Raw genomic sequence first — 14,676 nt, 5'->3', positions numbered from 1 at the left:
GTGTGCACACACAATCCTTGAAATTTAAGTTGAGCGTGCTGGCACTGGCTTTTAATCCCAGCACTTGAGAGGCAGAGGTAGGAAAATCCAAGTTCCAGGCCAGCCTGGTCTGCATAGCAAATTCTAGAATGGTTCGGTGTATATGGAGAGAACCTGTCTCAAACAAAAAATAAAAATAAATGTGTTTAAAGCCAGGGCATGCTGGCACATAGCCCTCAATTCCAGCAGAGACAAACGATCTCTAACTTCAAGGCCAGCCTGGTCCACAGCATGAAACCCCGTGTCGGAAAGGGATCAGCTCGGTCGCTATTGCTCTTGCAGAGGACTGGAGTTCGGTTCCCCTGTCTCAGAAAGGCATCAGAGTTCGGTTCCCAACACCCACGCAGCCTCTAAGACTTCTGGGCGCCACAGGCACTCACTTGGTGCTCACACATAAGAGCAGAACACATACAATAAGGCCCAAGGCGGGGGTTTGGGGCGCGTCGGGGTCCAGCCACAGGGCCAGGCCGGAAGTCGGGCTGGATCCTGGTACATCACCTCTGACATCCAACGGCGTTCAAACACTGCGATTGTAGTCCGGCCTACCCACTGAGCATGCTCAACCTTCCGGTCACGTGGCCTAGCATGGCCGCCTCCTTGGCCCGCGGCGTGAGTGCCCGGGTCCTGTTGCGGGCCGCCGGGGGTTCCTGGGGTACCTGGGCCGTGCACGCGGCATTGACGTCCAGGACCCTCGGGACCACAGGTACCTAGGGCCGGGCCGGGCAGGGCCGCGGCTGGCAGCGCGGCCGCAGCCCCTCACGCACTGTGTCTTCCAGGAGAGCGGCGCGCAGGCGAGGACGAGGCGGACGGCCCGGAGCTGCCCCGGGACGCGTGAGTGCCCGCACGCCACGCCCGCCCCGCACGCCCGCCCCCCGGCCGCAGCCCGCCTCGGCTCAGCGCCTGCACCCTGTCTGTCCCCAGGGTCAACGTGGTCTTCGTGGACCGCTCTGGTCGGCGGATCCCCGTGAGGGGTCGAGTCGGGGACAATGTTCTTCACCTGGCCCAGCGCCACGGGGTGGACCTGGAAGGTAGGTCATAGGGAACTGGGGAGACCCTTGCCATTCTCTTTTATTCCTTTCTGTATTTTTGAGATAGGGGCTCATATAACCCAGGCTGGCCTCGAACTTACTATCTATCAGAGGATGGCTTGGAACTTGTGACCCTCCTGCCTCCACTTCCCGAGGGCTGGTGTGGCAGGTGTGCTCTACCATAACACCATACTCAATATTTTTGTTTTGATGTGGTGTGAGTGGGTCGGTAATCAGAGTCTCACGCTGTAACTCAGGCTGTCCAGCACCTTAAGTATGTGATTCAGGCTAGCCTGGAACCCAGTACAGTGATCCTCCTGCCTCCACCTTCTGAGTACTGAGGCTACAAGCATGTGTGCTACCATACCACCATATGGGTGGGAGGTGGGAAGAACTGAGATAAACTATGTAACTCAGGCTGTTCTGAAACTTGCTAGCTACGTAGCCAGGCCAAACTCACTGTAGTGATCCTCTTGCCTCTGCCTCTTGGGTGCTGAGAAGGTTAAGACAGAGTCTCTGTGACTTAGCCTTAAACCCACTGGATCATCTTCCTGCCTCAGCTTTCTCAGTTCTGGGATTACAGACTGTCTCCACTGTCCAGCCACCTCTGTGTTTGAGCTGGCAGGATGGCTTCTACACAAGCTTGCCAACCAGAGTTCAGTTCCCTGAGACCACATAAAGGTACGAGAGAAGCTGTCTCCTCTTAAAGGCTGTGGCAGGTACACGCACATCATGTATACAGTGATAATACATTTTTAAATGGAGAAAATCATGGAACTGGAGAGGTTGCCCAGTGCTGAGGAGTGCATATGGCTCTTGCAGAAGACCTCTGTTCCTCCCACCTGCTCTATGCCAGGCAGTCCACAACCTCCTATAACAATAGCTCCGAGGGCTCACACCCTCACCTGACCTCCGTGGGCACTGCACTCTCATGCACAACACACAGACATACAAATAAACACTTAAAATTAAAAATTTAACACTTAACTAAGAGTCTGGGAGCTCCTGGAATATTGGTTCTCTTGTAGCTTGTGGATTCTTGCTGTTGACCCTGGCATTCTCTACCCCAGCCACTGCCTGCCTTTTGGGGAGAGGTGGTAGGTATTGAGACGGGATCTCTGTGCAGGTCCGACTGACAGAGCTCTGCCCTTCAGTGCTGGAATCATAGGTGTGTGGCCTGTCCCTCTGCTCTGCCCCGCATGGCTCTCTTGCTGTTCTTCAGGCTGCAGAGCTCAGGACTATCATTCCCAAACCTCCCTTTGAGCTTAGTGTTCTCCGTGTCAGTGTTTTCCCAGCATCTTGCTTGGCTCCTCTTTCTTCAGACCTGACTGTCTGGCTTTCTCTCACCCCAGCTTAAGCCCCGGTCTGTCCGTGTGTCAATGGTCTCACGGAGCCTGTGTTTCATTTGCTCTCTGCCATCTGCCCCACAGGGAGCCTCATCACATCACCTGTGGCCTCCTGTGGTCCTCGGTGTGTGTTGAGTGCAAGTTCCCTGTGGCAGCTTTGTGAGTAGATAAGGCAATAATTCTCCCTTGCAGAGAAGAAAACTGTACCGTGTAATGGTAGGTGGGATTCAGAAGCCAGAGACACGTGGCAAAAAGTGATTCAAACATGGGGCATTGTAATCCTCTCATGCTGCTCTTTTGCGAATTTCAGTGGGTATTTTCTTTATTGTGTTTATTTAGTGTGCACGAGTGTGACTCTCTAGAGGTTAAAGGACAACTTGAGGGACTCCTTCACTCCTTCCATATGGTTTTGCTAGGGACTGAACTCAGGTCCTTAGGCTGGTAGTAATCCCTTTACCCAATGAGTGCATTCCAGGCAAGCGAGGGATTTTTTTAAAGAAAAGGAAGCTTGGTATAGTGACATGCTTTTAATCCCAGTGCTCAGGAGGCAGAGGCAGGCAGATCTTTGAATTCAAGGTCGGCCTGGTCTACATAGTGAGTTCCAGAACAGCCAGAGCTATATAGTGAGATCCTCTCTCAAAAAAGCAAACAAACAAACAAACAAACAAACAGAACAAGGACAATGTCTGTTTAGATTCATACCCAGCCTGGATAACTTAGCAAGAGTCCCCATCTCAAAAATAATGAAATTTAAAAAGACAAATTATGAAAAATTATGTCTCAAAAAATGATGAGACCTAAAAAAAAAAAAATGATGAGACCTTTAATCCCAGCACTTGGGAGCAGAGCCAGGTGACTCTTCGTGAATTCAAGTCCAGCATGGTCTACAAAGTCAAAAGTTACACAGAGAGACCCTGCCTCGAAAACAAACAAACAAACAAACAAATTGACGAGAGTCCTTGTGTGAATGCTGTCTACTGTGTGTACCAAAGTGGCAGGTCCTCCATACCAGCCTGAGCCTAACAGGAACTGTAAGTCCAGGAATAAAGAAACCGTTAGGTTTTCATTGACAGACCAGTTGGAAGGGTTTGTGCTGGGTTAATGGAATAGGGGGCCTGACTAAAGCTCTTAATCTAAAGTTGGCACACGTGGCTGCTCAGTGGCACACACCTTAGATCCCAGCACTTGGCAGGAGAGGCAGGTGGGTCTCTGTGATTTGAGGCCAGCCTGGGCTACATAGCAAGTTCCAGGACAGCTAGGGCTACACAGTGAGACTTTTTCTCAAAACAAACCAGAAACCAGTAAAAATGGATAAAGATGTTGTGAGTGGATGATGAGTTCAGCAGCTGCTGTGCAGAACAGAATTTGGAACAGTTTCGAGAAGCAAGGAGGCCATGCATGTCTCTGGTGCCTCTCCAGCTGTGTGAGCTCGAAGCCACTCCTGAGACTGTGGTTTCTTCTTTATAAAAGGGTGGTTTAGCCTTGCTCTCAACTGCTTGCTTTGAGAATGAACATATTTAATACTTGGTAGAGATGGGGTAGATACACAGACCGCTGGCCAACCCTAGGATAAAAAGGTGGCTATAGATTTCCTGGGCAGTGGTGGGCATCCCTGTGGTCTCCACTGCTTCAGAAGCTGAGCATCAGGACCACTTGGGTCTAGGAGTTCAAGACCAACCTGGACAACACAGACCCAGTGTAAACAAGACAAGTGAGACCTGGTGGCTCGGGCCTTTAATCCTAGCTGCTTGGGATGCTGAACTAGGAGAGTGGAAAGCTCAGGATCTGGGCTGGCACCATGGCTCATTGCCATCAAGCCTTGGCCTGAATTCAGTCCCTAGAACAACTCAAGCTGTCCTGTGACCTTTCTCTGTGGACTGTGGTGTGCACGTTCCCACACATCCTCACACACAAAGAAATGTTTAAAAAGCTTTCAAGGGCTGGGTGTGGTGGCGCACGCCTTTAGTCCCCTCAGCACTTGGAGGCAGAGCCAGGCAGATCTCTAAGTTCGAGGCCAGCCTGGTCTACAGAGCAAGTTCCAGGACAGCCAAGGCTACACAGAGAAACCCTGTCTCAAAAAAAAAAAAAACCTCCCCCACCCCTAAAAAAGGGAAGTTCAGTGCCTGTTTAGATGCAGACCCAGCCTGGATAACTTACCAAGAGTCTCTGTCCCAAAAACTACACATTTGGGAGGATGCGGAGGGGGTTCAGTGGGTCAAGGCACTCGAAGCAGAAGCCTGGTGACCTTTTCATCCCTCGGGACCAGGTAAAGGCGGGTGGAGAGACCAGCTCCCCAGAGCTGCCTGCCCTCTGCTGCTGTGGGGGGGTTCTGTGCAAGTGCCCCCAGCCCAGCACAGCGCAGTGACAAGATGTGTTTAGTGAGGGCTTTTGTTGGTTGGTTTGGGTTTTCGAGACAGGTGCTGGAATTAAAGACATCACCCGGCTTAGAAAGGGTTTTAAAAGACGGGTGTAACAGTGTGGACCACTCTTGGTTGTTCAGGATCCTGGAATCAGTCCCTAATACCCTTTTTAAAGTTTCATGGTGATAAATGCCACAAGAAAGTGACGAAAGGCAGGTGGGGTTGGGGAACGCTTGAGTTGCAGCCTTGAATGAATGCAGCTCAGCAGAGTAGAGAGCATGCTAGGCCCTGGTCCCGGAGTGCGAAGCCTGGGGTGGGGGGGTTGGTGTAGTGAGAGTCAGTGTGGCACAATGGTTCACAACTGTCATTACACCACGTGGGAGGTGGTGGCAGGAGAGCCAGTCTCAGGTCATCCTTGGCTACATAGTGAGTTTAAGGCTAGCCTGGGCTACATGAGACTGCTCAAACAAACAAGCCTACAGACAGACCACTTAGAAATCTTCTCAGCTCTGAGAAGGGTGGGGCTAGGGAGCTGAGGTGGAGCTTGCTCCTCATTAAGGCTGTCCCTCTCCCTTCCTGTCCCCAGGGGCCTGCGAAGCCTCCCTGGCATGCTCCACCTGCCATGTGTACGTGAGTGAGGCCCACCTGGATCTCCTGCCTCCTCCTGAGGAGAGGTGAGTGGGCAGCCCCCAGCTACACTGCGGGCATCTGACTCCAGCTACCTTAGGTCCCACAGCATCCTGACCACTGCCCTTTGTCCCAGGGAGGACGACATGTTGGACATGGCCCCGCTGCTCCAGGAGAACTCGAGACTGGGCTGCCAGATTGTGCTGACCCCTGAGCTGGAAGGAGTGGAGTTTGCTCTTCCCAAGGTCACCAGGAACTTCTACGTGGATGGCCACATCCCCAAGCCTCACTGAGATGAGGCCACTGGACCAACCAGGACCACTGAACTGAAAAGCCATGCTTCCGGCCCCCGAGCACGGACTGGCAGGGAAAGAGAAGTTGGAAGCACAGTGTGAGACCAGAGCCGCTGCTGGCGACAGCCATTGTCTGGGCCCTGAGGGGGAATGGGTCTCCATCTTGGGTGTGTCAGTCCACCAGGGAGAATCGAACTATAAATGAGGGATGGACTCAAACCAGAGCTGCAATAAAAAGTCATGCACATCTGCGGCATGTTTCGTGTCTTGGGGGGCCTGGTCCGTCCAGCTATGAGTGCAGGGGCCTGGGTGTGCCTGCACCCCGTGACAGCACCCGCGATACCGTCCTTCCTGGGGATGCGCCTGCGTGGCCAGGCTCCGCCCCAGCCGCAGAGAAGGGATCCACAGCGCCCCTTGACCTTCAAGGCGGTGCTGAGCGATCAGAAGATAGCAAAGAGGGGGCCACCCAGGGGGACCTTCCTGATCACGAGCCACACAGCTGAGGCTCCTAGCAGCCACTGCAAAAAGTGCTCCCAGGTGCAAACAGCGCCCCCACGTGACCCGCGCCGGCCGGCCGGCTCCGCCCAGGTGGCGCCCATCGTCATCACCCCCCTCATACTCGGGTTTATCCCTAGGGGGAGCGGGGCAGAGAGATTTGGCTGCGGGTCCCACAGTGGGCATGGCGGCGGCGCCAGCCCGTGACTTGACGCGCCGCCGGCAGGAGCTTCTGGCGCCACCTTGTCTGGACACCGAGTCGCTCCGTAAGGGCCGACCCCCCGCGCGGGAGCCTGGAGCCCTGAGATGCCTCACTCCCAATGGCAGGTGCGTGGGGCGAGACTCCTCCACCGCTCATCCCAACTAATGCCTCACCAGGCCCAGAGATTGAGGGGGGTCATGATCCCCGGCTTCCGAGCCTCCCCCCGCCCTTAGTTACTGGCACGGAACAAGTTTTAGCCCCTAGATGGAGAGAGGGACAGGTGATTTCCACCCCACCCACCCCGCTGTGGCTGTGTGACCCCAGGAGGTGCCAATGAAGAGTCATCCGTGGGGTGATGAGGGTAACCTACAACAGTCGATGGGTGATTGATGGCTGCTACCGACAGCTGCCGGCATTGAGCAGATTGCCTAGGGTGGGTCCCGGCTTTGTTAGTGATGGGGGGCTCCTGCTTTGTTAGTGATGGGGGTGGCTGATGGTAGCTGATAGCCAGCCACGGGAGTATTCAGTCTCTGCTAACAATTATTTTGCAACTTTTAAACCTAATAACCCAAGATTGTGGCTCCAGGTGGAGCACACGGTTACCAAAGGAGAGGCCCCAGCTGGGCGCTCCACCCCCCCCATACCTATCAAATCCAAGCCCCCAGGAAAGGGGTGGCCACGCCTTACCGCTTCTTATCCCCCAGGTCCCTGTGGCCTTCGTGCCAGGACTCAGTCAGCACAGCATTGCCTTACCTCCAAGAGAAAGAAAACGGGCCACCGGGGTCCCCTTCGCCAGCCACCCAGGCCCTGGGGCCGTGCTGGGAGCTGATGGTCATAGGGATGTCAGACCCCCTAAATATGGTCAGAAATCCCAAGAGCACACAATGCCCCAACCCGGAACCTTCCAGCGCTGCTTCCCCGGCCTCACTCCAGAGAAGACCACGGAAGCAGCTGAACCCCCAAATGGGTATTGAGAAAGTGGACCCCAGGTTCAAGGGGGTGACCCTGGAGTTTCAGATACAGCCGGACTCTAGCCTCCAGATTGTACCCACCTACAGGTAGGGACTCTCGGCCATAATGTATGCCTAAGTATAATAACAGCACACTTACAGGCCGGGGCTGGTGGTGGAGGCCTGTCATCTAAGCTACTTGGGAGACTGAGGAAGGACATGGAAAGTTCAAAGCCAACCTGAGCTACAGAGTAGTTCAAGGTCAGCTTGTGCAATTTAATGAGACTGTCTCCAGACAGAATGAGAAAGGCTGGGAGGCATGTATAAAGGGGCATGTTGGGAAAGAAGGGAAGCACATTTAAGACAAGCCTGGCTACAGAGCTAGACCCTGGCTCAGAAAACAAAACAAAACACCTTGGGCCTGGAGAGAGAGCTCCGCAATTCAGAGTTGCTGACTGCTCTTGCAGAGATGGTGGACCTCGGTTCCGTCCCTAGCACCCTCTTTAAGGCTCATAGCTGCGTGCAGCTCCTGTTCTAGTGGACTCTGCCTCCCTGGGCTCCTGCCCACATTTGGTGCATGTAACTCATGCAAGCAAGCCTCAAGTAAAGAAAGGGGGGAAAAATTAAAAATAGCCTTTAATCCCAACACTCGGGAGGCAGAGGCAAACAGATCTCTGAGTTCGAGGCCAACCTGGTCTACAAAAAGAGTTTCAGGACAGCCTGGGCTCCACAGAAAAACCCTGTCTGGAAAAACAAACCACTTTAAAAATAAAAACACACCCCAAACAGAAAAGTTTGTAATCCTAGCACCCAAGATGCTGAAGTCAGAGGATCTTGAGTTGGAAGCTAGAGTTAGCCTGGGCTGAAGATCCAGCTTAAAAAATACACAGAACCAGGCTAGTGGATGGCTCTGTGGGCAAAGAGGCCTGTAGCCAAGCCTGACGGCCTGACTTCCATCCCGACTCCCATCCCTAGGACCAATGTGGAAGAAGAAGAGAGCTGACTCCCAACAGCTGTCCCCTGACCTCCATTCACACACACACTGACTTACACTACGGCACGGACGGACGGACACACACACACACACACACACACACACACACACACACACGTACACACACACACTGACTTACACTACGGTACGGACGTGTGCGCGCGCGCACACACACACACACACACACACACACACACGTACACACACAATAAAGACTAAAAAAGGTGCCAGGTTGTGGTAGCACATACCTTTAATGCCAGAACTCTGGAGGCAGAGCCAGGCGGATCTCTGTGAGTTCGAGGCCAGCCTGGGCTACAGAGTGAGATCCAGGACAGGTACCAAAGCTACAGAGAAAGAAACCCTGTCTCGAAGAAAAAAAAAAAAAAAAAAAGACTAAAAAAGGCTTATTGTTTGTGCTTGCTTAAAACCTACCCACACATTCTCATGCAAAAATTTTATTTTTATTACATTTATTTATTTAGGGGGTACACATGTGCCATGACATGTGTGTGTTTGTGTGTGTAAGTCGGAAGATAACTTGCAGGAATTGGTTCTTGCCATTGTGTGTGTTCCAAGGTTCAAGCAGGTTATCAGGCCGGGCAGCAAGTCCCTTTACCTACTGAGTTCCTTCACAAAGGCCCTGTCAGATTCTGTTTTCATTTCTGATTTCACATAGCCTGGGCTGGCCTTGAACTTTTTTTTTTTTTTTTTTTTTTTTTTTTTGGTTTTTCAAGACAGGGTTTCTCTGTGTAGCTTTGCGCCTTTCCTGGAACTCACTCTGTAGCCCAGGTTGGTCTCGAACTCACAGAGATCCGCCTGCCTCTGCCTCCTGAGTGCTGGAATTAAAGGCGTGGGCCACCACAGCCCGGCTGGCCTTGAACTTCTTTTTTTTTTTTTTTTTTTTGGTTTTTCGAGACAGGGTTTCTCTGTGTAGCTTTGTGCCTCTCCTGGAACTCACTTGGTAGCCCAGGCTGGCCTCGAACTCACAGAGATCCACCTGGCTCTGCCTCCCAAGTGCTGGGATTAAAGGCGTGCGCCACCACCGCCCGGCGAACTTCTAATCCTGCAGCCACTACTGTAGAGCTGGGACTATCTGTGTGCACCACCACATCCAGCTAATTTTTATTCAATTACTTGGTTTTTTTTTTTCCTTTAATTTTTGAGACAAGATCTCATATAGACTAGGCTGGCCCAGAATTCCACCATCCTGCATCCTCAGCCCCTTAAGACTGGAATTACAGGAACGTAACACACCTGACTAATACAGTATTCATTATTGTATTGCTGCTAGTGGGATACAAAGCCTAGACTCTGACATCAGACGTCTCCTGAGGGGTGCCTGTTAACCTTGATAATGAATCTTAGTTTGGGGCCGTGGCCCAGTGGGTAGAGTGCTTGCCTGGCACGCACAGAACCCTGGGTACACAAGAGGCCTTTCTCTCCAGCCAGGCCTGATGCCACACACCTGCAGCCCCAGTCCTCAGGAGGCCAGCCTTGGCTATAGAGAGAGACCGATCAAAGATCCCCCTGTTCCCTCCTCCCGCCCCCCACTCTCCCCACAAGAAGGCAAGGCCTCCCATGGGGAGAACCTGTTTTAACAGCAAGAAAATCAAGAGACCGTGCAGGCCTGCTGTCAGAGCCACACTGGAGGCCGACGCAGGGCAACCTACTAAGACCTTGTCTCAAAAGTAAAGAGAGGCCGGGTGGTAGTGGTGCACACCTTTAATCCCTGCACTTGGGAGGCAGAGGCAGGTGGATCTCTGTGAGTTCCAGGCCAGCCTGGTCTACAAGCCCCAGGACAGCCAGGTCAGTTATACAAAGAAACCCTGTCTTTGGGGGGGGGGGGATTAGTTAATTTTTATTTTTCCTGTGACAATGTTACTTTACTCTTACATTTATTTTATTATGATTTAATATATGTATAAATAAGTATATAAAATTCTTTGATTTTAAGAGAAGGCAGAGAAGGCTAGAAACAGTCAATGGTGACATTTGCTTGGGCTTGTGAGGCCCTGGGAAGTAGTCATTTTGGGGACCACCTTCCAGACCCCCCAATGCCACGTCTTGTCCTTTTTGCAGCTTGCCTGGCAGAAGTTGTTTACAGAGGCCCCCTGCAAGCCCTTCCAAGGCCCTTGTCAGTCCAGGAGGCAACGAGGCCCTCGGTGAGATAGAGACACGTGAGCTAGGACTATCTTGAGGGTGCCATTTTCACATCCTCTGTCTTTCTCCATGCCCCCTTCTTCATCCCAATTCCCCATTTAGACCTGCTCAGAAGAGCCCCCCCGACTGAGTCACCCCACCCCCAGCTTCCTCCTCAGCAGAGACTCACCATCTGACTCACCATCTGTCCCAGTGCCCAGCTCTCCCGTCTCTGCCTGCCAGTACCCAAGACAGACCCTGAGCTACTGAAGCCTGAACAGACACCATCCCCTGGACTCCCCCCCCACACACACACACACACAGGCCTCTGAAATTGGCTTCTGGCCTTTGACCTGTGCCTTTTGACTTCTGACTCCCCAGGGCCTCGGCGCTGTGCTTCTTGTAGGACCCAGAGGACTCCGCTCTGGAGAGATGCTGAAGATGGGACTCCTCTCTGCAATGCTTGTGGCATCAGGTCCTCAGCCCAGAGGGGTGGGTGGGGGCAATCAACTGGACTCCGCTCATGTGGGAGCTAGGGAAAGAGAAACAGCCACCCTTTGAGGAACATGGTTTCCTCCTGGCGGTTTCTAGCTCCCGCTGCATCCTAAATGGTGGTTTCTTACACCCTACTCCCTCACTCCCATCTCCAGGTACAAGAAGTACGGCACCCGTTGCTCCAGCTGCTGGCTGGTTCCGAGGAAAAGCGTCCAGCCCAAGAGGCTGTGTGGCAGGTGTGGGGTGTCCCAGGACTCCCACCTAAGCCCAACTCAGGAACTGTAAGCTCTTCTTATCTAGCCAAGTCAGTTTTGCCTCAGTTTCTCCAGAGGAGAATAGGTAGCGAGTAGAGCACCTTGGAAGAAACAAACACCCAGCCTGCCTTGCTGGCAGCAATCCCAGTTAGAGAGTCAGGCCTCAGGTCCAGAGTCCACCTGTGGGGTCACCCTCTCTCTGGCTTCCCCCTTCCCCACTCAGTCTTGGCTGAACCCCAAATAAAAGAAAATCATTTCAGAAATGATTATTTTTTAATTATGTCTTACTTTAGATTTTCTTTTACACTTATTTCTGTGTATGTGTGTGCATTGGGGCATGGTATCGTCTCAGAAAACAGGACAGTTTTCAGGAGTTGATTCTCACCTCTCAAAGCCATGTGGATTTTGGGAACTGAACTGGGGTTGTCAGGTTTGGCTGCAAACATCTTTACCTGCGGGGCTGTCTGAGCAACCTGAGGCAGTTCTCTTTCTGTAACACCATGCTGAAGGCTGAGCTACTCAGAGCTCTGGGTTCCACGCTATGCATCCTCGCATATCTCCCCCGGCCTGGGAAGGGAAGGGGTGTTTCTTCTTTGGGGTGGTAAAAAACATGGATTGTAGCCAGCCGGTGGTGGCACACACCTTTAATCCCAACACTCAGGAGGCAGAGGCAGGCGGATCTCTGTGAGTTTGAGGCCAGCCTGGGCTACCAGGTGAGTTCCAGGAAAGGCGCAAAGCTACACAGAGAAACCCTGTCTCGAAAAACCAAAAAAAAAAAGAAGAGGAGGAGAAGGAGCCAGAGCCGGCGGTGGTGGCGCACGCCTTTAATTCCAGCACTCAGGAGGCAGAGCCAGGCGGATCTCGGTGAGTTGGAGACCACCCTGGTCTAGAGTGAGATCCAGGGCAGGCACCAAAGCTACACAGAGAAACCCTGTCTCAAAAAACCAAAATAATAATAATAATTAATAATAAAAGGAGAATGGTGGATGGAGAGATGGCTCAGTAGTTAAGAGCACTGGCTGCTCTTCCAGAAGATCCAGGTTCAATTCCCAGCACCCACATGGCAGTTGACAACCATCACTAACTCCAGTTCTAGAGAATCAGATGCCTTCTTCTGACTTCTAAGGATACCAGGCATACACATGGTATACGCACAGACACACACATATGTATGTGTCTGTGTGTATATGTGTGTGTGTGTTTGTGTGTGTATGTGTGTACACACAGGCAAAACACCCATATACATACACATACAAAAATTTTCAAGCTTAACTTTAAAAAACAAGTAATTTTTAAAATGAGCCAGCCAGCTAGACAGCTCAGCTCAGCTATCTGGGCATTTACACACAGGCCTAGCCATATGAGGTTTTTCCTAGATAAGTTGTGAGACCCACAATGCTCCCGCACACTCACATGCGGCACAAACACCCAAGGCATCTACGAACACAGACCCCGGAAGGTCGAGGGAGGAGGACTCCAGGTTGGGGCCTGGCCTGAGCTGCACAGCATCCGTCTCAATGCTTGGTTTTCTTTTATTCTGTAAAACAGTGTTGTGTGGCCCAGGCTGCCCTTACCTCCTGGTTTTCCTGCCTCAACCTCCCCAGTGCTAAAATTGCACATCTGCACCACCTCTCCTAACAGCTGTTTTGATATTTTAATTGTGTATGCGTGTGTGTGTGTGTGTGTGTGTGTGTGTGTGTGTGTGTGTGTGTGCGCGCGTGCGCGCACATGCGCGCACAGGTGCATGCCATAGCATGCCTGTGGAGGTCAGAGGACACACAGGTGTGGGAGTCAGCACTCTCCTTTCCCTGGGTGGGTCCTGGAATGGAGTCTGGGCTCTAGGCTCCGCAGTAAGGGCCTTCATCCCCTGAACCACCTTGCTGGCCCTCCACCTTGTTTTTTGAGATGGGTCTTCTCCCTGAACACTTGCCACTTGATCCAGCTGTCTCTGCCTTCCCTGGGCTGGGGTTACAGACAAGCAGCCTCCCACACCCATTTTTTTAGTTTCGAGACAGTTTTAAACTGGGTATGTGTGCACAGACCCATGTTACCCAGCAGAAAGAACAGACTCCCAAAAATTGTTTGACCTCATATGAGTGCACTTTGGCATAGGTCCCCACACACACCAAAAAATAAAGAAGACTGAGCCATTGGAGAAGATACCCAGCTGGACCTCTAGCTGCCATGCATGCATACATGTGAAGGCAGGGCAGGTGTTGCACACCTTTAATCCTAGTGCTGAAGAGGCAGAGGCAGGTGCATCTCCGTGTGTTCAATGCCAGCCTGGACTACACAGTAAGTTCCAGGCCAAGCAGGACTGTTTGAAAACTAAAATGAGTACGAATCTGCATATTCATGAAAAGTGGGCCCTGGGGTGCACAGATCTGCATATTCATGAGAAGTGGGCCCTGGGGTGCACAGGCCACTGATCTCTGGTGGAGAGATGGAGGTGTGTGCATGCAATTCCTGCACTTGGAGGATGAGGCAGGATGGATTAAGTCCAGGAGTTTGAAACCAATTTGGTCTACACAGCAAGATTATGTTAAGGGAAAGAAATCAGGGAGGTGGTGGCGCACACCTTTAATTCCGGCACTGGGGAGGCAGAGTCAGGCAGATCTCTGTGAGTTGGAGGCCAGCCTGGTCTACAGAGTGAGTTCCAGGACAGCCAGGGCTACACAGAGAAACTTTCTGTCTCAGAAAAAGAAAACAAAAAGTTCAAAGTTTCTTCTGAGACTCATGGCAAATCTCTTAACTGTAATCCTCTATAAAATCAACAGATCACATACTTTTAACATACAATGGCACAAGTTATACATTTTCCTTATAAGAGTTGCTGTGGTCATGGCGTCTTTTCACAGAAATAAAATCCTAAGACAGAAGTTGGTACCAGGAGTGGGGTGTTACTGTGATAGTCTGGACCATGTTTTTGTTTGGAAGACTATGAAACACTTTGGGACTCTGGACTAGAAAAGCGCTTGAACATTTTAAGCATGGCTTAGTGAGCTATCCTAGAAGCACACTGTCCTCTGTGCCATGTTTCAGCCCCAGCAAGCAGGAAAATTTAGCAGCCTTGGCCACGTAGTTCTGGTTTAAGAGTCAAGGATACAAGAAAGAAGTTATGGAAACACCCTGTCCCACCCCCATGACTAAGGAAAGTCACTGAGGCCAGACATATGTCAGGGGGATCCCTTCATGGGGACCTAGAGAAGCCATTGAGTGAAGCTGTGAAGGTGAAGCCTGAATTGCCTTGGGGACCCGGAAATGTTGGAGATGCTGGAGTTGTGGGATACCTGTTGAGGAAAGATGCTAAAAGGGAGTGGAGCCAGCCAAAGAGAAGGAAGTGTGTTGCAGTCAAGAAAGCTGAAAGGAGTTGGAGATGTGAGAAGTACTTTGACATCAGACATGGAGAAGCAGTTTGGAGTTTGCCCAGCTGGTTTCCTGTCCAGTATTTCCT

General features: G+C 51.8%; 2 protein-coding genes across 2 annotated transcripts; both read left to right on the top strand.

Annotated features, from left to right (window-relative positions):
- The first annotated feature begins 583 nt into the window (after positions 1 to 583).
- Fdx2 (ferredoxin 2) lies at positions 584 to 5,940 on the top strand. Its single transcript, XM_006987023.4, has 5 exons — positions 584 to 742; positions 816 to 870; positions 961 to 1,067; positions 5,360 to 5,447; positions 5,537 to 5,940. Exons 1-5 carry the CDS (start codon positions 595 to 597, stop codon positions 5,691 to 5,693), a joined length of 555 nt encoding a protein of 184 aa, XP_006987085.2. The 5' UTR covers positions 584 to 594; the 3' UTR covers positions 5,694 to 5,940.
- A 127-nt stretch (positions 5,941 to 6,067) lies between these two features.
- Positions 6,068 to 11,576, top strand: Zglp1 (zinc finger GATA like protein 1). The gene is made up of 5 exons (XM_006987024.4): positions 6,068 to 6,515; positions 7,095 to 7,448; positions 10,414 to 10,496; positions 10,855 to 10,948; positions 11,124 to 11,576. Exons 1-5 carry the CDS (start codon positions 6,373 to 6,375, stop codon positions 11,251 to 11,253), a joined length of 804 nt encoding a protein of 267 aa, XP_006987086.1. The 5' UTR covers positions 6,068 to 6,372; the 3' UTR covers positions 11,254 to 11,576.
- Positions 11,577 to 14,676: the final 3,100 nt, after the last annotated feature.

This window comes from Peromyscus maniculatus, chromosome 7 (genome assembly GCF_049852395.1).
Source record: "Peromyscus maniculatus bairdii isolate BWxNUB_F1_BW_parent chromosome 7, HU_Pman_BW_mat_3.1, whole genome shotgun sequence".
Classification (NCBI taxonomy): Eukaryota; Metazoa; Chordata; class Mammalia; order Rodentia; family Cricetidae; genus Peromyscus; species Peromyscus maniculatus.
The sequence above is the reverse complement of the archived record's forward strand: the minus strand, read 5'-3'. Positions and strand labels throughout refer to the sequence as shown.